We start from the raw sequence: 25,873 nt of genomic DNA on the forward strand, positions 1-25,873 counted from the left end.
AGTCACGCGATAAAAGTTTTATAAAAATATTTTCACAAAACTTGAAAAATGCAACCAATAAGCATATCGTTTACATTCTAGCGAATGTAACCAATAGACCAGTTTATAAGTTTTTAGTTTTTTTTTAAGTTTCGCAAAAGATCTTTTACCAAACTTTTATTATGTAATCCCAGTCTTATACTGTGTTCACTGTGGATGGCAATTACGCTATAAAAGTTTCATAAAACATATTTTATAAAACTTGGAAAATGCAACCGATAAGCGTGTCAGTTACATTCGAGCGAATGCAACGAGCAGGCTTATTGGTTTCATTTTTTTAAAGTTTTATAAAATAACTTTTCTAAAATTTTTATAGTGTAATCCCGGATTTGAGGTAACGGTCTTCAACAGCGTTCATTTTTGAAAAAGAAATGACTATTATCATTGATAAATCAATCAATCGTGCTTGCAAATCATGAATGAAGTCTTACAAACTGAAACTATTCAATGAAATAAATCGACAATATCAGTAACATTTACAAAATAAACTTTTATTTCAGATTTTTTTTTCCCCATTTTGAGAGTTTTATACTCATACAAATTTCGCGTAAATATTGTTTTTTTCTTGCACACAACGTGTTCATTATTTTAGCGACATGCTGTTCTCATACTACTTCTCCAAATAATGATCGCATATAATCATCATTTAATCACAACAACACCATCTTTTCCTCCAATTTTACAAATTCCATACACAAACCTGCGTATGAGTATATATTCATGTATGTATATGCATATATATATAAAATGGTCCTCCTTTTTTGTTTGTTAAATTTCGTACCATATAATAATTGAAGCGCAATCAATAATTTACTCGAGATATACCAGTTGTATGTTCATTCATGTTCAAAGAGAGTCTAACAGCAACATGGGGGTCGAGGAAACCAAAAATGTTAAGCAATTGCATAACTTCATTGTTATTACTTTGATTATAGTTCTTCGTTAACATATCAACTGCTCTAAAAATGTCGTCAATTGGCGATCAGATTTCGATATTGTTGGTTCATGGAGCTTTTAAGGGAAGGATGCTAAATCATTTGGAGCGTGCGGGAAACTCCATTGGTTTGGAAACGTGTCGCGGGCTACTTCATTGGTTCCGAGAGTGTGCCGCAGATCTATAAAGTGATCTATGATGTGCCGCGGGTCATTTGAGTGATCTTTTAAATGTGTCGCAAGCCCTTTCGTTATCTGAAAATGTGTCAGGAGCTCCTAGAGTGATCTTGGACTGCGCCGCAGATAACGAAAGTGATCTTAAATTGTTTTGTGGATCACTTGAGTGATCTCTAATTATGCCCCGAGTCATTTAAGTGAGTTTTTCTGCGGTTTTCCAGCTTCGAGGCGCGAATGCGAACCGGTCACCCATGTAAAAAGTGTCTCCGCAGACAGCAGGCAGACCTACAACACTATACTGGCACAACGTGAAAATTCGAGCATTTCCACCTTTACTTCAGAAAATGGAAACCATATGGCAGCATGAAAACGAAACAAGCGCAACGCGACAACGCAAATACGTTAGGGCCGCACCTACACTCAGAACACAGATTCCGGGCATGTGCCGATTCGTTAGAAATTCCATAGAGGAATGTGTACGAGGTGCATGTACCGTTAAGTAGTAGTAGTGGTAGTCACTTGAGTGATCTTTGAATGAGTCGAGCGTCACTCAATGATTGGCAAATGTGCCAGAAGCTCTGAGTACTCTAGAACTGCGTCGGCAGATCTTTTTCTGTGCCGCGGGTCAGTTGAGCAATCTGTAAATGTGACGCAGGTTACTTGAGCGATCTAAAAATGTGCCAGGAGCTCCTTGAGTAATCTTAAACTGCGTCGCGGATCGCTAAAGTGATCTTAAACTTTGCCGCGGGTCACTTAAGTGATCTGGAACCGGCATTCTCAGCAAAAGACCAAAACGTGTGGATAAACATTGTTTATATAAGGAAGCAGTAAATTTATCAATAACGACTTAGTTCGTTCTTACAAAATAATGTCTGAGCTCGAGGGTCACATTTGGCCCGCGGGCCACAGGTTGAGCATGCATCTGTTCAAGGGCCAATATTTTTTTCTTTTCCATTTAGAAATATCTTCAATTACGGAACATCAAATAATTTTAACTGTTTTATTTTTAATATATAGAACACTTTCAACATCTCAAAACATTCCACTTATAGGCTATATATATATATATGCGATACGAGTTTCTAATAAACGGAACAATAATGGTTGTAATAGTTGGATGGCAATTTTTCCGTCCTCTCGGAAGTTATAATTAGCATCAAAAAACAGTGATGCTTAATAATTAATTGCATGTTAATTTAATCCTATCAACAAATAGACGTATCATTGTAAACATTTTAGGTTTTATTGGATTAGAGAACTTTCACAGGTTCCCCCCCCCCATTTATTCATAACTTACATAAATATTTTACTGATAACATTAGAGTAATTACGGTTACGCGAAATCACATGCCTTAGTCCATTCCGGATATAATCCCGACAGTAAAATCCCGGACATTACCGAAATCCCGACACAACTAAATTCCTAATTTTTTTTTTTTGTTCTCATCTACGTAAAGAAAAACATGGGATGTAACAATTGGGCGCATTTCTATACAATTCAGTTCCATTTTTGTTAGCCTAAAAATTTTGCTTTCACTTTTCCATAACTTTTGCAATAACTTAAGTACTGTTTATAATCAATCACACTTTTTTACGTTAATAAAGAATAAATTGATAAAGTTGAATTCAATTAATTTCAATTTCTATTAAGGGAATTGATTTAGGGCCGTTGGGATTTCGGCTGGTGAGAAACTGATCTTTACAGCGGCTTTCGAAATTTTGGTAATCGGGGTTATTGGAAAAGAACCAGATAAATTCGTTCGTGTGAGTCGAGAAATCAGTAAGTTTAGGAATATCTGTAGTTGGAAAATCACTGTTAAGTCAATAACGTTGAGGAAACAGTTTATTACCATGGGAATGATTGATAAAAAATTTTCACATCACACGGACAAGAATGGTTAGAAATATCCATCGTGCGGTAAACGATTGTTAGAAATGTTCGTCGTACGGAAAGCAATCGTTAAAGATGTACATCGTACGGAAAAACTATTGTTAGCAATATCCACTGTTAAGGGCACGTCTAGGGAAAAAAACCTGAATTCAACTAATAATAACCAATTTTTACATCATGGATTCTTCCAATAATGACACAACAGTCACTAATTGTTTTCTGATTTCATTCGGGTGGTAACATCACTGCTCTTATCCTGTAAAACAGTTGTTCTTAACCTGAGGTCTTCAGCGAGGTTTCAACAGGTCCATGAGCTTGGATTAGAAAACAATGAACTTATCGTTTTTACATTATTACTGTATGTGCTCAACATTGTTCTGCAACGTCATCCGTGATCTTCCTCTTAATAGCAAGGAGACCATAGAAAATAAAACGTTAAGAACCCCTGCAATAAAGATTGAGTAATGCTCGGAAACTTAGAAAAAACCTCATTGTGGGGGGGGGGGGATTTGCCTTTAGAGCATATCACGGCCAAGAAATCAGTTAAAATAATAGGCAATGCTCTGGAGTTCGAAACACTTGCGTGTAATAGAGACAGGTTGGGCCAGGAACATTTCTCATCATCACTATCACTCATCGATGTCTCTCGTCGAGCAGTCAATAGCGCCCCTTCAAAGAGATCAAACATCAACTCATTGGTAATTCTGGACATAATAAACGCTGATCGGGTTGTGTCATAACTTTCTTAGAATGCTCATATTGCCGAATTATGGGTTCCAATAACAATATAATCAATTTCTTATATCAATGATAACAATATAATCGAGAAAAGAAATATGCGCGAGAACTGAAAAACATGATTTCAAGCCAACAAATAACGAAGCCATTTCTTTCATATATATATATATATGAGAACAATAGAAACAACACACATCACTCACGTTATCATCATTACGTACATGAACATTATACAACGACGACCAGCACATAAGCTTTCTCCATTTTTATCCTCTTTAGCCGTATCCATTGGTTCGGTATAATCCAAAAAGAAGCCCGTTTCGTAATGTCAGATATAATCCATTTAAGAAAACGCGGACAGCGCACAGTCGTGTACAAAGCCTTAAGTCCTTAACAAGTTTGATTCAGTGCACACACACACACAACACCAAAAAGGCCATTAGAAAAACGTTCGAAACTTTCACGTGGACACTAGGGCCACGAAACTGGACATTGCGTTGTTGATGTCCTCCTCTCTGGATTTTTTTTGGGGATGATGGGGGTACGGCTGAATGGGGAGAGAAGTTAACCGAAGAAAACCAATGATAAGCAACGTAAGAACAGGGTTGGTGAAATACGAACGCCTACCCCCAATGACGGAACCATTTTCTTTCAACACAGAGAGATGACGTCCACATTATTTGTTCCTCCGTCAATTCACTGTAATTGATGGATGTTTCAAAGTAGTTTGGCGTCTTGTTCATTTCCAATGTTTTCTCAGCTTTAAGTGTTAACGCCGGTCTCACAACGAAAAAACTCATATACACACACACACGCACAAACATACACACTTATCACTCACACGCATATTCGCCTTCATGGTTTTTTTTCTCTATAGAGACATAACCACGAACATGAGGATAGTCAATAGTACTCCAGTGGTCGCGAACGTCGCGATCGACTTCCTGCGATGGATCGTAGATGGAGCTGCACCTGTCAGATCAGAACTCGACATCATGACACGATCTATGACATGGATTATTCCGTTCACCGCCTGTACGTCAGGGCGAACTATCCTGGCTTCGATACCTTCCCACTCGATAACTTTGTCACCTATAAATAGAACACACGTTGAGCATAAGACTGAAACAATTGAAATTAAAAACAACGGTAAAGAGAGAGGCAATGCCCCCCCCCCTCAGTAAAATCTCAAAATCCTTACGCGTTTCGGCTCACATAAATGACATTTAAAAATTTACAAATCAGAACAAGGAGTGCTTGTTGATCAATAATGTCTATGATGAAGCAACTTGCAGAATTTTCGTGTTATGTCGTGTCCGGCTGTTGTCTGATCATCTTATCGTCCAGGTTGAATTTTGACCAAATGCAGAGAGACGAATCAGTTGATCGAGATGTGCAGCTAAATATTATTTTTCTGCCTGAATTCGCCTTAAACCCACAGGCCAATCAGATTGAAATGACAATAAAACATGATTAGTCGGTTTGATTGAAACCTAGATAGGACAATCAGATCGGAACGACAGCCAAACATGATTATTCTTTCTTGTAAAAAATCCAGGCAAAACAGTCAAACCAAGACGCGACAGGAAGACATGGTTACTCTGTCTCGTTGAAACCCACACAAGGCAATTCGATCGTGACGACAGTCAAACAGGATTAGTCTGTCTGATTTTAATCCAGACAAGACAATCGTATCGAGATGACATCCAAACAGGATTAGTCTGCCTGGTTTAAACCCAGACAGGACAATCAGATTGAGACGACAGACAGACATGATTAGTGTGTCTGGTTTAAACCTAGCCAGAACAATCGAATTGGGATGATAGTCAGACATGATAAGTCTGTTTGGTTAAAACACCGACAGGACAATCCGATCGAGACGGATAAGACCAGACACGTCTCACCTTACATCGTGAAGATATCTTCACAAGGTCCGTTCGATTGAGACGACAACACATCAGGACTAGTTTGTCTGGATTAGCCCGGGGTACAGTGATTATATACCCCATGGGACAGAGCCTGAGCCATATCCGGCGTTACAGTATGACTGGTTGTAACCCAAAAAAAACAATCAGAGAAACGGCCAGACACGCGATTATATAAATTCGGTTAAAATCAAGACCAGAGCCAGATCCAGACAAACCAATTATCAAAATAAACAAAAAGACCAGATAGGCCAATCACACTGAGACAATAGCCGGACATCATTGGTCTGTCTGAATTTGATTGAAACCCAAACAGGCCCATTACATCAGACCGAGACGACAATCAAACGTGATTAGTCTTTTGAATTTGGTTAAAAAATCCAGACCAGCCAGACCCAGGCAAACCAATCGACAACCAGAAAGACCAGACTTGTTTAGTCTCTCTAAATTCGACCAAAATCCAAACAGGCCATTCAGACGACCAAGACCGCACACACGCAACAGCAAGATACGACGTAACATAAGAATCGCGCCAGACCCTTCATCGCAGAAGCTTGGGGTTAACAGACGCATAATTTTCGTTTGAATCTTTGACGGACACCACGGAATATCAAAACGCGTAAGATTTCTAGCTTGTGCTTTGAATATGTGTCACAAACGTTGCATGTAATTTCATTTAATTAAAATGTACTTTGCTCACAGAATCATGAAAGAATACAGAATAATTCATGAAAGAGAGAGAATACAAAATAATTCATGAATCAATCGTCGTTAGATGAATAGATGTAATTACCATATGCGAACAGTCCAGAACCATCGGTGTCCGAGGCCCTTTTGACTTTGAACACGTCGTCGACCATCTGTATCTGTTGTATACGGTGCAGGTCATTGTATCTAATCTCTCTACCGACCACAAGATGACGGTCAAGTATCTGTGGATGATCATAAACACGGGAAAAATAAGGATTTAGTGTCTGAAGTAAAAAAAATATTTGAGGTATTGCTAAATCATTTTTATATACGAGTCGTAATGAGAATCATTTTGATTTACCTTGTGCACGTTATAAGTTGCGACGCCCGAGTTCAGCTCGACGAACTCGGTGGGCATCTGGTGCTTGATGTCGTCCCAGGCCTCGTTGCTGGGCACGAAGAACGTGAAGCGCTTGTCGTGGCTGTCCAGGGTCGAAACCCAGTCGTCCTGCTGGCTCAAATAATACGATTTACTGGAAGACAATGGAAATTAACACATTAATCATCATCATAACGTTATCTTTTTAAACAATTTTCTGTTGCAAATAACCTCAACGCCTGGAACCAGGGCCGGAACTAGGGGGGAGCAGGGCACCCTGCCCCGGGCACTGGACCCGAGGGGGCGCAAATTTCATTCTGTGCAATTTCATTCTCTCCTTCAACATTGGAAGGGGACGTCAAAATGTGCGTTTGCCACGGGTAACCAAGCACCTAGTTGCGGCCCTGCCTGGAATGTCAAAGGGGGAAAGAGTGCAAGCCATCCCGAAATGGTCTCTCTGTGGGGCGGTCATGTCTGTCTGTCTGTCTGAAACGTCAAAGACGACGAACGGAAAATTTTCACCTTCGTTCAAAATGATATAAGAGTCTATGATTACCTGAGATCAGGATCAGCGGCCATTTTCCTATAAACCGTCTGGTAGGGAAGACCCAGAAGCCTGTCCACGATATGAACCATTCCGTCAACTGCACCAATGTCTGCTTGGATAGCTGCTGCTTTTACTCCACCTCCATCTACCGTCAGAGCTTTGGGATAGAAATTGAGATTAATCTTAAGTAGGAAACACATAACATTCCATAAAACGCTACAAAAAAGACACATCGGTATATGCATACAGCTCAGAAATCAGTGAAAATTAAACCAATCAACGAACTTGAATACAAACTGGTTATAAATACTCAGACGTATTTAGCGCCCATTCTGATGGAGCTATTTTGATGAAACCTATTATATAGGATATATGGATCATGGGGAAAAGAAAGATTCTATAAAAAATAGTTCAATTTGTGACCACCAGGTGAAAAGATGGCGATTTTTATTGCAGTTATCATATATTCCCATGATCCAAACAGTGTATATACCAAGTTTCAATGAAGTTCACCACAACGAGCGCTACATAGGTCGGGGTAGTGTCAATGTAACTAAGCCGAGAGTAGGGTCATTTTAATAATACTACTTTACCGCACACCAACTCTGGTCACTCCATTCAGTGGAGTTGGGTAGGAATGAAGGTGTCATCATCTATCCGTGGTAGCCCAAGGCTCGGTAGGTAAACTTGTGATTGAAGTTCCTTCCCGGATTCGAACCCGTGAACCTTGACGGTAACCTTAATGGTGGAAGACGTCATCTTACCACTGCGCCACTCGGGAACAGCACTCCGACCTATGTAGCGTCCGTTGTGGTGGACGTATTTCATTGGAACTTGGTATATACGTTATTTGGATCATGGGTAACTGCGACAAAAAGCGCCACTTTTTCACCTGGCGGACAAAAATTCAACAATTTTTTTACTGAATCTTACTTTTACCTATGGTCCATATATCCTATCTAATAAGTTTCATCACCAATACCTCCATCAGAATGGGCGCTACATATGCCTGAGTAATTTCCGTATATTTATAACCACTCTGTATGTACTCTTCAATGATAGAGATAGAAGGGTATGGAGTGACTTACTTTTGTTCTGTTCGTTGCCGATGACTCGGAAATACAGGGCGTTCCTGTTGTCGGCGGATAAGTACTCCCTGTGCCTTCCGTACAGAACGTCGTCCGTCGATATCGACTTCATCACCAGGTGGAGCATCAGAAGCTGGGAAAAAAAAATTAATCTTAATTTACCACATTGTCGTATCATGATGATGAGCTGCATGAGCGGGTACAGAGGGGGGAATAACGAGGATGTGATATTGGTGATCGGTACCAGGGCTATATAGCAAGGGCTTTGAAGTTGCTCTTGCCGCTTTGGCTCAGTGACAGCGGTCGCGGGTCGTCAGTGCTCCAATATTTTATAACTAAAAAACACGACTTTGAAATACCACAATAACCAATGGAAATTAACCGATTCTGTCATTCATTCTGGGTCTTTCCTCTGGGAATTTCTAACGAACTGGTCGGATAGTGCGTTCTCAGTGTACTACTTAAGATATTTATGTTGCCAGATTTATGCATGCTTCATGTTCTAATGGTGGTGCCATCTGGCTCCTATATTCTGAAGTGAAATGGCAAATGTATGTATTTATTTTCATATTGTGTAAGTATTGCATTGAGTTTTTGCCTGCTCTCTGCCCGTAGAGACTTTCAAATTCGAATGAATATTGGCAACATTCCAGCTTTCATTATGTCACTTACAGACCATCTACAGTAGTTCAGGGGTTCTCAACCAGGGGTCCGTGTGAACCTGAATTGGAAAAAATATAATCACTTCTTTTATTTATTTTTTTATTATTCATACTAGGGCTACGATTTTATGACCTGAAAACCGGCAGAATTCTCTCCATAAAAAAATACATTTATGCTCTAAAAATCTCAAAATATGCGGCAAAAGCATAAAAATATGCCTTTAAAAACAGGCTGACCATATTTCCATGAGGAAATTATAAATATAAATTGAGGAAATTGACAATTTTACTTACTTCTGGCATCATTTCTGGCAACAATTGGCGATGTTTCGGCAATATTAGCAACAATTGGCACTTTTATTTGTGTGATTTGGCAGTTTTTGGACAGTGATTGGCGATATCCATAATTTCCTTATTTTGATCATAATTTCCTCAAGGAAATATGGATATCGCCAATCACTGTCCAAAACGATGCCAAATCACACAAATAAAAGTGCCCATTGTTGCTAATATTGCCGAAACATCGCCAATTGTTGCCAGAAGTAAGTAAAATTGTCAATTATTGCTAATATCGTCGAAAAATTGTCAATTTTGGGCAATGAAGCTAGTGAAGTGTGAGCTTGTGGTGGGGGGAAATCCCCTTTTTTTCATTTTTCTTATGAAATATGCAAAGTGATGGTCTAAAATAGAAAATATAGGCTACCTTAAATTCTGAAAATCATGAAAAGATTCATTAAAATTACTGAAAATCGCGAAAAAATACTCGAGCGCGTAAAAAATAGTGAAATATAGAAATACCATAAAAAAATATGCAAAAGCATAGAAATCTGACCCAAATTATTTTATTTAACAGTATTTTATTAAGGGGGTCCGTGCTCTTATTTGCATTGTTATAAGGGGTGCATGGGGGCCACGAAATATTAGGAACTTCTAATAACACAATGTACTGCCATCGATATTTTCTTCTCGATACGAATCGGGTATACTGCATAGAAATGGATGTTAATTTTGTTTTGGCTATAGATTCGAGGACCTCTCTTCCATAGAAAAGTTCGTGGCAAAATCCATGTTCCGGGTCCTTACAGCTCAGTTTGGATCCACGGGATAAAAACATATTTCTTTGGGACTGTGTATCATTAAACCAATAGAAATAGCCTATTATAGAGAATAATTTGGCTTATACACGAGCCATGCCCATATTTTTTTTCTTAAGGACTCGAGAATATTTGGAGGAAAAAATCGCGATTTTTTTTCCCTTCACTACTCTAATATCGTTTCGTTTTCTCGTAACAGCACTTATCGTGAAAATAGCGAAATGATTATGAATAAAGTGCTTTAACAGAAAACTCTCGTCCGGCAAAATAACGTACGTACATGTAACGAAATAGAGGAAAAAAGAAAGAAAACCCTCTCTCTCTCGAATACATATGCGTGTTGTATACTCACGTTCGTAATGGCCGTTATATTGGTCTTGATGGCCTCTATCGTTTCCCGAGGCAGTTGTCGAATGGCGTCGTTGGATGGGGCGAATAGCGTTTTCTCTGGAGTACTCATCAAGATCTCCTTGAAATCCGGAGCGTAGTTCACCAGTTGTAAGAACTCCCTGTTCAAGGGAGGGAAAAATAATAATAAAATCCGGGGTAAAATGACCGACATAAACGTTATATAAGGATTATTACCTTCTGTAGGGAGATGGTGTAATCAGCGACAGTCGCACTGGATTACACGACAGAAAAATCGCGTATATTACTGGCGAATGTGACAAAAAAAGAAAAGTCGACGAAGAATTTATTGCTTGTTATGTTTGTTTGATGACCATAAAGATTATCTTTTATTATATACAGGGTGTTCTGTTAATGGACCGACAAACTCGGAGGGTTGCTAGTGGACATCAAGAGGAACAAAAAATTGCAAAGGGACATGGTGTCGTAGACCACGTTGAGAGGGTGAAAATCGCGAAAAACGCATGCAGGTTTCGACGTCACGCTGGAACGACAAAAAGTACAATAATAACTACAAAAAGATTTATTTGATTAATTATTGTTGGAAGTGGCCGCAGCTGACGTCATTGCACATTCTACAATGATGTAAAAACGATTCCCGAACGCGCTCGAAGATACCAGGTATGCTTTTGATGTCTGCCGCAGTGACGACAAGCCACGCTATGAGATCCGGTGTGCCCACAGGCGTCGCATAAACGAGTGATTTGAGGTGACCCCATAGGAAAAAGTCACACGGATTGAGATCCGGTGAACGTTGAGGCAAAGCAACGGGTCTCGCGCGTCCAATCCCCCTCCTTGGGTATGTAACATCGAGGTGATTACGCACCTCGCCGGAAAAATGTGCAGTGGCACCCATCATGCATGAACCACTTGCCACTTACGTCAGATATGGTGAGGGAACCCACGAACGTATTCAGCGATCAACTGGCATCCGCCTTTCGTCTTCTTTGGATTCAGAGCCTGCATGCGTTTTTTGCGATTTTCATCCTCTCAACGTGGTTTGCGACACCATGTTCCATTGCAATTTTTGTTCCTTTTTACGCCTAATAACAATCCTCTGAGTTTGTCGGTCCATTAACAGAACACCCTGAATAAAAGTCATTCATTTCAGGAGTGTACGAACATATTTATTCATCAAAAGACACAAGTAAACGATCTCGGCTGCAATCATTCCGACTATTCGATGGTACTATTCACTTGAACTGTCTGTTGCAACTGCTATGAAACGTCTCGTACTATTCTCAGTACATTATCACTAAAAAATGTCATCCACCAAAAACGAGCCTCAATAGAAAAGTGCCTTTTAATAGCCTCAATGGTCAATGATGCTATTGCTATCTACTGAAGATGTCTGCGACAGCAGCAAATGAAACATCTGGTTTTGTTGTCAGCGCGGAAAAAGAAATTGTTGGCCACTGAAACTGTTCACATCAACTGCAGATAAAACATCAGATTTCTCTTCGTAATACCTTCAATTATCAATGATATTATTGCTGATATTCACTAAAGAGAGATGCTTACGATCAGCGGCAAATGAGAATCTGATTATGTCCATTAACAAATGAAAAAAAATTGCTAGCTGCTAAAGAGTTTGCAGCGGCTGCAGATAGAACATCTGGTTCTTAATACCCTCAATTATTAATGATAGTACTGCTGTCTACTAAAGATATTTGCGACAGCTGCGCGTGAAACATTGGTTTCTGTTATTAATAGCAGTGAGTTTACTGCTATCAACTAAAGATAATTGAAGCAGCTCCAGCCAAAACCGTCGGGTTCTGCTCCCAATAGTTTCGATTATCAACTATATTTCTGCTATCAACCAAAGAGGCTCGCAGCACATAAAACATCTGATTCTGTCCTCAACAGTAATGAAGCAAAAAAATTACTAGCCACTAAAGATGTTTGCAGCAGCTGCACATTTGGTTTCTGTTCTCAATAGTTATAATTATCAACTATATTACTGCTACCTACTAAAGTTGTTTGCTGCAGCTGCAAATTGAACACCTGGTTCTGTCTTCAACAGTAGTGAAAAAAAAATCGCTAGCCGCTAAAGATATTTACAGCAGCTGAAGATGAAATATCTGATTTCGTTCTGAATAACAGTGATATTACTGTTATTTCAAAATACCGTTTTGCGTGTAACATCTACTGCTGTTATCATTCTCTCTGAAACGTTAAGTACGCATCTTTGAAACAGCTGATAAATTAGCGAGAAAAATAGGAGGGAAGAATAAGCAATGAATTCTGAATTCATTGGTTTTTGTCTTTCAGTGGTAATCACCGTTCACTGTAGTTGGTGAAAGAAAAATTAGTTACATCCACAACTCACCTTCGAACGAATGACTAGTTAATTTACGGAAATCTATTCACAAACATGTCCGCATTGATTCGTGAATCGGTTCCATTTGGAGACGTATCAATCAAGAAGAATTAATTATGTTTGCTGGTAGAAACATTCCCACCATCAATTATTCTAAGTAGATCCATTGAAATGAATTGGAAACTATTTCAAGTCTCTTTTTCTTATCTCTTATGGCGAGTAAATAATAGTGCATATATGTTTGCACCTGTAATATTTCAAATAGCGTGGGATATACTCACGAAAGCCTGGACTCTTTTTCGTTGTTGAGAAACTTCCAGACCGTGATGTCAATTATCATGAGGGGACTCTCGATGAGATGGACGACGCCGTTCTTCACCGGGATGTTCGGTTTCAAGATCTTGGACAGGACCACGCCTTTCTTGTGTCCATAATCGCTGTGCATCGTGTTGCTCTGGGCGTACACTGCTCCAAGAAATATCATTTTTCAATTGATAAATTTAGAAACAAAAATTATTATTTAAAAAAAAAACAAATATCAATGGGGCAGAAGAAAAGTGTCTAGTTTCTAGTTTTTGTGTGCTTTAAGTTTTTATTTTTTCTAATGCCTTTTCTTCATAAATCAAGATTTTCTGTTGTTAGCTGTCTTAGTTTCTACCTCAATCAAGTCTATCACCGCAGGAAACTCTTTACGTTTCGATTGATTGTGACTTAATTCAAATCATTTTTATTCTCTCTCTCTCTCTCCTGCCTTTTAATCTATCTAAAATGGACCTTTCTCCGTTTTGGTGAGCGTACGTATAGGACATTTTTGTTAGCGTTTCTCTATATATTATTCCCGCCCCCCGCCCCCGCAGGACCAATTTTTATCTAGTGGACATCCCGTTTCCACCGGGACCGCTCTCCCAATATCAAAGAGTAAAATTCTATATCTAAGTTACTTATTAAATTGATTTTCTGAGTAAATTTGTAGCGTACAAAAATTTCATAAATAAGATGGATCTCGTCACCCTTGGGCTGCATAGCCGTCAGCCTTGGTCTTGTAGGGTAGTTCAAGTGGAAAGGTTTTTAACAGCTGGCTGATGCGAAGATGAATTTGAGAAAGAGAGAAAACAGAGTGACCGGATGATGTCATTCAAGTTCAAGTGGGTTCTAAAAGGTGTTTGCGACAGTCATCATTCACTTGTGCCCGAGTGGCATGGTGGTAAGATGCTCGTCTACGATCGTGAAGGTTGTTGTCAGGGTCCACGGGTTCGAACCCAAGGGAGGATATCGATAAGATATTTTCCCTAACGAACTCGAGGCGACCACCGATAGACAGCGCCTTCGCTTCCAGCCCATCTCACTAATGGCAGTAAATTGCAATGTATATAGCGATATGGCCAGAGTTGGTGTTTGGTTAAGTAGTAGTAGTCATCATTGACTTAAAGCTTCATACATATTTTTTTTTCACGGGTCTCTGTAGCCTCCTCAATCATATGTTAGGGCTGCCCCCTTTAATTGATTTTAACCCGTGTTCTTAAAATACCCCAAAGCAGCAACGATGTCTTATGGAGCTCCAATTGAGAACTACTAGTTTAGAACGCATACAACCCCCACTTAGCAACTGCGAATTATTCGTGACACCTCCACCTGTCTGCCCCTCATTGACTAAAGCTATATAGTTCTTTAACGAACATGTGACGGTCCTATTTGCTGGACAGGTGAACTAGGAGCTGAAACACCAACTTGAACTTGTAAAACGGGATAGATAAATCGCCTATTTCTGACCCTTGTTAGAGTAAGAGCTGAACTTAAAGATGATGGTAAATATCTGTGAATTCTAGTCTTCGCTCGACTACAATCGGTGAGTAACTGCGAGACATCATAAAAAAAAATGAGTACAATGGCACCTAACGCGAGCCGCTCCTCGAGCAAGAAGCGTAGATTGCCAGTTATGTATGGGCAGGATTGCAACAGTGCAAGAATGGCGACATGCAATATCGTGCAAGGCCGTAGGGGGTGTCTCTAGTGAATTAGTGTGAACCTCATACATTTTTTTCTCCGAGAAGCTCGCGTGTTTGTTCCGGAAAAATATTTGAGATCATTTTGGGAATCCATGAAATCACCAGACATCATCTGTCTGACCACTTAAGGGTGCCTGGAGTGAGTTATCTACATCTCCCTCGGCCATGAATAAGAATCGCAATCGGAACTTACGACCGATAAATACGAAAACAAAAAAAATATGTATAAAGATGTGAAAGGCTGAAAGGCAATAGCGTACACATGTACGAGTTTCCGACAGCATTCGTCTCGTTGACAATGGACAGTTCCACTTTAATGTCTTCTCCGTACGATTCAGAAGCGTAGCTCTGGGTTCCTGCGAGTCTCGTGAAAAGAACGTGCCTCGGTATGACGTGGCCTCTGACAACCTAGAACAAAATAGCAATAATCACGCGGTCGGTCACATACGCTGCGTATTCGGCTAACGTTCCGAACCAAAGAATAATTTTCACAAAATGACGACGACGTGCTTACCCACGAATCAACAACTTGACGGTTGAAGTTGTGTCCGACGCCAGCTCCCACAGGAATGAAGAAGGTGTGGTTGCCGTCTCTTTCGAAAAGCTCGCCTAATTTCTCTTGCTCTACCCGGAACGCGAAAGCGCTGCAAAACATAGCCAAATATTCTATAGTTAAAAACTCAAATACAATACAGCATAAAAGTTATATAAAACATATTTTTTTTATTTTTTTTACCCATTTTTTTAGTTCCAGAGCGATGGTGGTAGAGTCTATATGATTTTTTATTTCGGGGTGACACCCAGTCGCGCTCTTCCTCGGATTGAGCAGTCAGTATATATAGTGGTATGCTCAAACTGAGCTTTACTCGACATTGATATTGGTCATTGGAACCTCTCTGTGATTTACTTTGAGAAGTTGCAGACGTAATTGTGCGAAGGATACCATCTCATGATCCAACGCTTTCAGTTTAGGCTCACGGAGCGAGCATTACCATCGCTCACTGAGAGTAGCCAGTCAAATGCGAAGTATTCGGCAGTAGCATAAACCTAATGCCCCTCCTTGCACGAGAGTAAACAGTTAACCAACCCTGACCTTATTTTATTGCAGAAATTTTATCATATTGGACAAAGAAGAAGTGACCAAATTAGGATGATCAATTGAAAATGGGCTCATAATACTCTTGCTCAGGCTCGTACTCGTGTGTCCTTTTGAGCACACAGGATGACAAATCACGAGTCAAGCAACATGCTAAAGATGAATCAGTTCTCGTAGTGCCCCATCTGTTGTCGTTGCATCAAAGGAGTTCCCGCTAAGCTGTCTGTGTCACGTCGAACGACGTATAGCACTCGTCAGGTGACTGCTTGACCGTCCGGTTCCTCCCAAGCCAACTTTTGACAAGTAACTGAAAATACGAATCAATTAAGTACACAAAGGTAAAAGCCAATCCAGTTCTTTGACGGACGTGAGTTTGGCTAGAGCGAAACGAATAATGAGCACCTAGTCTTAAGGAAGATCCCCATTACTCTCACTCGAGACTCACCAGTCTTGAACTCTTAAAGGGGCCGTTTGGCTTTTGCTTATGCTTGTTTGGTCTACATCCACGCTACTTCAGAAGCCAGTCAGGGGTTTGGTTCGAAAAAATCCAGAATCCAATTATCCATGATCAAAAATCCGTCGACTAGGTCATGTTCTGTTTGAAAAAAAAAAGTCAGCTGATAAGTCTCTGATCCTATTCGCAGGACTCGGGCACTTGGTTCGATACAAACCCCTTACTGTATGCCTACATGTGCTTACTCGCTTTTACCTTGATGTAATAAATTAAAAAGCCGGCTTTTTCATTTTTTCTTTCTTTTTCTCTAATTTTTCTGTCTTATCAAAACCCGGTTTTGATCACAAGGCCTTAGCTATAGAGTTATCCAAAAGGCGCAACGCAAGTCTCTTAAGATCTACCGACAGTCAGAGGGTTTTCACAAGTTCGACGTTCGTCTAGTGCACCTTGCTTGGCTTACAATGAAATATTTCATGTAGACAAAGATGTACTTCCCATTTGTTTAATGCAAGATACAGTGAAAACCGGCTGCCAACCACACATGCACATCGTCCCGTAGAGATGAAGTTTTTTTCAAATATCAGTATCTCTCTACATAAACAGCCAGTTTTAACTATATCTTGCATTGGATAAGTAGCTTATTTCTCTCTCGTATGTATCGCCATCTGGTGGCCTTGATGTCATTTGTGAGCCATTCACTGATTGCTGTCACCGTCCATCGCACGATACCATTCAGTATATATACGGTCCAAGAGAAAGAAATTGTCTTTTTTTTTCTATATATTCTTCTATCTCAGTATATTGTCGAGAGAAGTGTTTGCTTTTGTTGCTGTGAAATTGTGATCGCTGCGTCGAATCCATCTTGCCGTATGCCTGTAAAGGCGAGACGGCCGAACTTATTGATATATATATTCTCCTATCTACAGCTTAGATGGTAGAGCACTCGTCCGGCATACAAAGGACCCGGGTTCAAGTCACGGCAGAGACGAATTTTTTAAAAAATCAGTATCCCCACATAAACAACCAGTTTTCACTGCATCTTGTCTCAAATATTTTCACCTCATTCACTATATTCAAGAACATAAAGTCATGCAGTAGGTACAAACCCGAGACCGATTAGTATGGACGTACCTTAAAAGACCGAATAAAACTGCATCTACAAGGCTTCAGAATTACCTCGAAACCCAAACTTCAAGAGCAAGACTAATTATTCTACTTTGACAAAATAAAAACCTCAAAATAATCTTTCCTAAAAAACACCACCTTCAGGCGGAATCAATTCGGATAAACACAATGAAATACAAAATGCGAAAATAATAATCTTAAGAAATGCATTTTAACTTCAAACGCAACAAAACTGAAGCGAAACGAAATCAAATTCCCAACTTCAAACACAATGACATTGTTCTGGAAATAATTACCTCATCCTTAAAATTCTTCTTCTTATTATTATTATTATTGGTCATAACAATACCAAATAACCACTTATGTTACAGAAAAGAAATGAAATATTTGAATTTCTATTATCTAAATAAAAATGTATTTTTCGTTTCTAATTATTGCAGTTAAAAAAATATCAAATGTTGATAACATTATTTCATCTTGACAAAAAAAAGATATTCAAATTCAATTACGTGAATATATTTTTTTTCAGTTTTGACAATATTTGATTATTTAATAATGAACATCTAATAAGAGAGAGGAAAAATATTTCTTTGAACGATATCATTGGTAAGAAGACATTAAATTAATTTCCACTCGAATTGTTTCCAATATCATCTCCATTTTTTTTAAATTCAAAAACTTCAAAAAATAATTTCTTCTTTTTTTCCAAGAAATTCACTTATTTGAATTTGTTTATTTAATTTCCGTCAATTTCTCCTCATTTCCATTAGATTTTTCCTAGTTATAATTAAATCTTTATCAACTCGATGATGCTTAAGAATTATTTCCATTGATAATAAAGTAGATATATACTGTGATATCAATTAATAAGAAGGGAAAAGATTATCTTTAATAAGTGCCATAAGGTGAATTTCGTGTGTGTTTTTATTATTTAATAATTAGTTTTATTCGAATAATTCATTCATAACGTCAACAGAAATTCTTATTTATTTATATTTGTTTTTTTTTCCAAAATACTTAGAATCGTTGTTTCGAGTTGGAATTAAGGATTTAAAGATCGCAGAGAGAGGATCCTTTGAAATGTGACTCCTGAGAAAAATTGTTTAGTAATCTTTGCATAATTTCCAACGTGATAATTGATTATTTTTCTCTATTTATATGGCATCGGGAATGGTTTCAGGAGAGTTTCGACATTTTCTTACGCGGTATCGTGGAAACTTAATAATTTAAAAGTGTTTCGAAAGAAAATTTTAAGTAATATGTGTTTATAGTTCTGAGGGAATGCCCGAATACTTTATTTTTTTTTCGGAGAATTATATATAATTCTCCGTAATTATATATTGTGTGGGAAGTTTCTTGGGTATCGGAGAATCTGGAATGTCTTCGAGAATCTTTGATGCTTCTTGATAATCTGATTATAAAGTAAATTATGAGAGAAAATAAAAAGAAAAATTCAGTCGTGGAAATGACTGAAACAAACTGGAATCGACATCATTGTTAAGACTCTATTAGTAATATCGAAATAATTATTTGAAATTAATGATATTTTGAACAAAGAAAGAATTTATCTTAAATCTTATAATTTACGCAACAATTTCTAGAAGTGACGAGTCGTTTTGAAAGCGCGTAAGTGTACTTTAAGCGCATTCAAATTTTTCAACTCCCTTTTTTCGAAGAAAAAAAGCATTTCTTGTCAGTTTCATGATTATTTTTCGATCTTGATTGCTCGATTATTTTTCAATTATGATGATGCAATTATTTTTCAATTCTGATGATTCGATTATTTTCCGATCGTGACCCACCGATTATTATTCAATTTTGATCAACCGATTATTCAATTGTGATTTTCTTTTATTATTTGTCATTTTGGATTGTTTTATAATTTTTCGATTTGAATTATTTCATCATTTTTCAATTTCGGGTATTTTATAATTTTTTCAATTTGGATTATTTTATCATTTTTAAATTTCGGATTCATTTTTCAAGGTCTGATTGTTTATTTTCCTATTTCGATTTTTCGATTATTTTTTATTCTTATTATCTGATTATTTAATTATTTTTTATTCTAATTATTTGATTATTTTTTATTCTAATTATTTGATTATTTTTTATTCTAATTATTTGATTATTTTTTATTCTAATTATTTGATTATTTTTTATTCTAATTATTTGATTATTTTTTATTCTAATTATTTGATTATTTTTTATTCTAATTATTTGATTATTTTTTCATTCGTTAATTTTTAATTCTCAATTTTTTCTCAATTTTGTTTATTTTTCAATTCCGAATATTCAACTTTTCCCAGTTTTGATTGGAATATAATAAGAAATAGTAGTAAATAAGTTGATTATTATCGAAGGCAATGGTGATTTAATATCAAACTTCATAATTATAGCAGAGGAAAAATATGTTTGAACAATATATTTTGGTATACAAAAAATTAAATTAACTCACTCAAATTTTCTACAGATAATTCAATAAAATATTTGTTGAGTAAAATCAAACAAAAATTACTTTTCCGAACAATTTTCGATGCCTTTCGTTATGTTATAAAGCTATAATATCATTTCATAAATTAAAAATGTTCAAGAAAACTGATGCATTCGTTGTCATTATCTGATTAGGATTTTGTGCACATCATTTAATTGAGATTTTCGTGGGAATGGGATGAAAATGCCAGAGAACATCGAACAGTTGGCAAACTGCTAATAAGGTGAGGTCTGTTACTGGCCAGAGAAAGATATTTGTGGTCTTTTTTTTAAATAGTAAATATAATGGAAGGTTATCATCAATGACATGAGCATTTCATTCGGCAATAAAAATACAGACGTGCAGAAGTGGAATTCACTTGTTCCGACCTGTCGCACTACTTTTCCAAAACCGGATCCACACCCGTAGCGCTCCACAGTTTCAACCCGTGGAAAAAATCGGTTATGAGGTGTGGCTAGCACAGAGCGGTCTATGTTAATGGTTGAGTTTGCGTGGCCAATTCTCCAAAACCGGTTTTGTGCAGCTCAGAATCGCGTAGGGTGGCGGGTTTGGACCCGGTTAAATCTCCGACATTTCATACCGCGTTTCCCGAATCAATCACGTTTCTTTACTCTAGGGCAGTGATTCCCAACGTGGACGTTGATGGAATGTTCCAGGGGGGCGGTAGAAGCTACGGATATCACATAGGATACTATGGGTTAGATTGCGTTGGGAGCGATGGGAGAAAAGCATTTCTGAAGAAGGGAGTGATGGGGGCAAAAAAGGTTGGAAACTATGATCTAGGGCATAGTTTTCCAATGTTTTTGTCCCATCGCCCCCTTCTTCAGAAACTTTTTTCTGTCAACGTAATCTAACCCATAGGATCCTATGTTATACCCGTAGCGTCTACCGCCCCCCGGGAACATTCCATCGCCTCCAAGGGGGCGTTAACGCCCACATGGGGAATCACTCCTCTAGGGTGATTGACTTATTCGGCCGTGACTATGTCATATATCTCTGCTAGTATATATTCATTCATGCTAGTACGCATATAAATCTGATAGCATACCGCACCATTTTATGTCATGTCCTAGGCCCGATTGTTAAAACAAAACATATCGGGTAAAGACTCGCAATTTTACCACCATATTGAGCATATTTTCAGCGATTGCAAATACGATAAAATTTTAATAAAACAATAGTTTGCCCTCTGGAGTTGATTTTCCGCACCTTCTTTTGTCCTGAAATTACCTCGTCATTCAGCCACACACATTAAGACTTACCGATAATTCCGCAGTTTATGGAGAATGGTTACGGTTTCAGACGGCAAATAAACATTAATTGCAATCACATCTGATGTGTGCAAAAAAGGTATTACGTACGACGATTTTGCTGGAATCTATGCGCACAAGTAATAGTTATTATTGTGACCTTACCTGAGAGGCTCGATAATGTTGTACAGCATTGGGTTCTGTAAGAGCTCGTTGGCGTTCGGAGGCAAAGACGAACTCGATACGTATGGTTGTAAAATCTCGTCTATCACGTAGAGTATCTGCTCGTAACCTTCCTGAGACATGTATTTGTTAGTGCGCATTATCTTGGCGTTGTTCACGAAGTATTCCTGCAATACAATATACAATAGCATAAGTCAAAACTTTCCTACGTATCATTAGGTGGGACCGAAAGTTGATGAGAGCTGCAGAGTAATACATAGACTAAGTAAAAAAGACTGATTACCCAGCCACTGATAGTTACTGATAAACATAAATTGATTACGGTGTTTTTTTGCAAGCTTTCTTTAATATGTTAAATTGTAGAATTTTGTGGGCCAAAAAGCCCACCACACTTTTTGTTTGGTCCACCAAAAATTGAGAAGGGGGCCGTTCAAGTATTACGTCATCAACGATGGGGGGGGGTAGTTTCCGATTTGCTGACTTTTGATGACAATGGGGGGGGGGTTTGGATAATGCTTACGTCATCAACCACCCTTTATGAAATTATGAGTTAGGGGCAGAGCTGATGACGAAATTTTGCTGACAGGGGGGGGGGGGTCAAAAATGGCTAAAAATTTGCTTACGTAATACTTGAACGGCCCCAAAGCAAATATATCGTCACTGGCTGGGTGGTATGACTTTATTGTATCGGTGACTTCAGTAACACTTGACAAGTTTTTGAAATCACTTGGAGGGATATACGATGCGATCTAGTACTATGGTCTTCATGAGTAAGTAGTATATAAATATATAAGTTTCTACTATCAAGGAGTTGTTCAAGTTAATAAAGGTCTTCAGAACGTCACTTCTCCCAGGGACCCATGATGCTGAGACACGGCGCTGCACACCCTCCCTCAGAAGGAGGTTCACCGAATTCCGGCTCATGGTAGGTGCGATCCAGGTTGATGTGTCAGAAGGGGCAATTTAATGTGTAGGTCCGTTGGAGCATCCCGTATTTTACGAGACAGGCCAGATTTTCCCATATTATTCAGTTCCAAGTATGACTGATTGGTTTTTCTTTCCCCCCCCCCAATCGCCCCCGATCTTTGGATCCACGCCTAGCTGAGAACTGGAGGAGTTTTTTATCATTATAAATTTAGTTTTGACTAAGTTCACAAGAACCATGGGCTGAAAGAAAAGGTTAAGAGCCACTGTACTAGGGTACCATGAGATTGTTTAACGGTCCTCTAGGCATAAGTGCTAAGAGATATGTGAAGCTCTGGCCTAATCCTCAATGGGTACCAGGAGCATAAAAGCTTGGAAATTGTTTACAGTAGTGATTTCCGAAAGGGTGTGCTGATTGCGGCTCCTTGAGTTGCCGTGAAATATCCTGAACATAAAATATATTAAACATAATAATATGGCTGTTTATGATTCCTGTAAACTCTGTCACAGCACTGAGAGATGGTTTACGGACCTATGTGTCTCGAGATCAGACACAGGTATCGCCTAGATATTTTGAAATTTGCGGGGATGCCGCGAATGTAAACGATTTGGGAATCCCTGCCTCAGAATCAGCTTCTTTGAATGTTTTTTTAATTAGTCCACGAATTTATTATAAGATGGCTTAGTGTTTTGCATCGAAAAACTTTAGTTTAATCACTTCACGTACAAGATTTTCGCAATTTTGGATCAAATTGCAAAAATCCTAATTTTGAAAAAAATCCAAACCAAAATTTGGATTTGCTCTATTTGACTGATCTCCGATAAATCTGGCAACCACGTCCTAACCCAACCACACGTTACAAAAAGGAAGGGAAAAGGAAGAAGGAATATAAATGGAAAAAGAGTGAAATAGATAAAGTAGATGAGAGTTTTTTTTCAGAGTACCTTTTTACCCTCACCCTACGCGTTCTATTTCGCTCATGCATATAGTAGAAATATTCATTATATGCGTGGAAAAAAAAAATCACCAACAGGAGTATGGAAATGAAGGAGGGAAAGAAAAAGCAACTTCAGTTGATAGGGTTACTATAAGGCTTCGCAATGGTGAAGGGAGGGGATAGAAAACACTGAGAACTTGTCTGAATTTATTCCATTGACATTTGGGCGAAATATTGCGTCCGTGATCGTAAAGCTATTGAAGAAATAGATAAATGATATAGAAAAAAAAAATCTAACTGAAATTAGATAATGATAAACTTGAATATTTCTGAGAGAATGTCCCCTTGTCTCATGTTTGTTTGAAACGTTGAAATTTTACTCGCAGTCAATCCAACGGCCCTTGAAACGGTTCCTGTTAAATAATGGAACGGTCCATTCATTAAAAAAAGAAAAAAAAGCGATCGGTAGCCGGCGTTAGTCCCTTCAAAGCCCATGGCGGAAAATGGCTCTTGGGAGCCGTTTTGGGAACACCGAGAAATGAATGGCAGTGTAGGTATAGGTTTAAACGTACTGCGGTAAATTGAATAATAAAGATATATATATACCTGTCTGAAACAACATTATTCAAGGCTTCAACTACTTTTTTTCCCCCAGATTATACTCCCCAGGGTCCTAAATACCATCAATACGAATGGGGAAAGTCCATTCCTACTGTAGTTTGGCTTTTTTTTCCCCTTTCTTTTCTTTCTGTTAGTAAAGAGATTGGCCGATAAGGCGTTTATTTTTTGTCCGGCCGCTCACTCTTGACTGGATTCAATGCGGCTGAATATAATACGAATGCCGAGGCAAAATATTTAAATTCTTCTTTCCCCATTCGAATATCCGGGACTGGGAATATTTGTTGGACTGCGGGAGGGATTTTTTCCCCCAGTGTTATCAGAGCGAGATATTGTCTGGGAACGGAATTTATGTGCCCTCTCGAAAGTCGAATATTCTCGAAGAATTTCAATATTAAACTTCAGTAATGTTCAAATAATATTTTCCTAGCAATTCATATTGTACCACCGCGTATAGTGTGGAAGAACTCGATATTTATATACGACGATTCTTGAAATAAGAAAAACTTATAAATGATCGAATTTTCTTTGAAACATTACGTAAAAATTACTTAAAAATTCAAATCACAGATGAAATTATTATTTTTCTAGAAAAGGGGTGTGTTTTCCTCACCTTCTCGTGCCAGTATCCAAGTGACTGCTTCACTCCTAAATACAGCGGGGGTGCTCCGGCTAGTGATGTAGTAGACGTGAACGGGAAAAGTGATTTGTTTGCCACCAAATTTACTGAAATTATTATAAAACAGTAATTAACTTTTTATAGCGTTAGAATATTAAATATATGGAACAACGTTAGTATCGTCAAATTACTCGTTGTAAATTTCTGTAATGAGTATGATTTGAACCATAATCTTTTTCCTAGCCTTCAGAGAGAACTTTTTGATTCTCTGAAACGTTTCCGTATATACTTTTGCGAACGAAATCTGCGAAAGAAAAATTCTCCAAGAGATTGGCTCCATTGGCTAATATAAAATATAGTTTAGAAATATTTTTCAGTAAACTCCAAACAAGCCATTATAATTTTCACGTTTAAGGTAACAATGATCTCTTTAAAATAGTAACTTTCAGGTCCGTGTTTAAAGATTTTGTATATCATTTCTCTCATCTTTTTTTCTCTCTTCCCTCTAATTTCTCTCTTTCATTTATAATTCAGAGTCCATCTACCTCATTTTCCCTCTTCCTCAACCCTTTCTTCTTTTCCGTTTCTCTCTTCCTCAACCCTACTCTCTCTCTCTCTCCCTTCCCTCTACTTCAACCCTGTCTCGTCCCTTTTCTTCAAATCCTTTCATTATCTCTCTTTCTTCTATGAGACTCCTCTTTCTCTCTTCTCCCTTCAACACCCTCTCTTTCTTTATCCTCTCATCTTTCCCTTCTTCCACCCTCTCCCTTTTTCTTTCTTTCTCCACCCTCTCTCTATCTTTTCTTTTCAACCCTGTCTTTCTTTTCTTCCCCTCTTCTTCAACCCTCTTTCTCTTTTCCTCTGTTCTTCGAGATCCTCTCTCTCTCTCTTCTTTTTTCCTCTCTTCCACTCATTCCCCCCCCCTTTCTGTTTCCCCTCTCCCCGTTCCATCTATCGTTCTCTATCTCTCTTTCTTTTCATCTATCGCACTCTATTTTTCCCCATCTGTCTCTCTCTCCCTCACATCTCACTTTCTTTCCCTCTTTTTTCACTCATCTCAATTATTATAATTTTTTTAAATAACGTGATCATCAAGTATTCCCAAGAAATCTTTACGATCTGTCCAAAGAATTTGTTAGTGTGTTAGTAGGCACCCATGTCCGAACCGAGATTCGAACCCAGACCTGCAGAGTCAGAAGCCAACTCCCTAACCACTGGACTACCAGGAGATGTCAGTCCAGGAGTTACGGGGTTTTTTTCTTCCCTGTTTTTACAAAT

General features: G+C 38.3%; 1 protein-coding gene across 1 annotated transcript in view; it reads right to left on the bottom strand.

Annotated features, from left to right (window-relative positions):
- Positions 1-509: 509 nt before the first annotated feature.
- LOC149075111 (fasciclin-1-like) overlaps positions 510-25,873 on the bottom strand; it is a 143,417-nt gene continuing 118,053 nt past the window's right edge. Inside the window, exons 3-13 of the mRNA XM_089245672.1 lie at positions 24,590-24,702; positions 21,479-21,663; positions 15,412-15,541; positions 15,158-15,305; positions 13,173-13,356; positions 10,516-10,672; positions 8,408-8,540; positions 7,329-7,476; positions 6,755-6,926; positions 6,497-6,635; positions 510-4,870 (exon numbers count right to left, since the gene is read on the bottom strand). Coding sequence (XP_089101798.1) covers positions 4,650-4,870; positions 6,497-6,635; positions 6,755-6,926; positions 7,329-7,476; positions 8,408-8,540; positions 10,516-10,672; positions 13,173-13,356; positions 15,158-15,305; positions 15,412-15,541; positions 21,479-21,663; positions 24,590-24,702 — 1,730 coding nt within the window. The 3' untranslated portion in view covers positions 510-4,649. The remainder of the gene's footprint in view (positions 4,871-6,496; positions 6,636-6,754; positions 6,927-7,328; positions 7,477-8,407; positions 8,541-10,515; positions 10,673-13,172; positions 13,357-15,157; positions 15,306-15,411; positions 15,542-21,478; positions 21,664-24,589; positions 24,703-25,873) is intronic.

Source organism: Pholcus phalangioides, unplaced genomic scaffold (genome assembly GCF_987345545.1).
Source record: "Pholcus phalangioides strain wild (caught in Gottingen) unplaced genomic scaffold, Ppha-v1.0 ptg000016l_1, whole genome shotgun sequence".
Classification (NCBI taxonomy): domain Eukaryota; kingdom Metazoa; phylum Arthropoda; class Arachnida; order Araneae; family Pholcidae; genus Pholcus; species Pholcus phalangioides.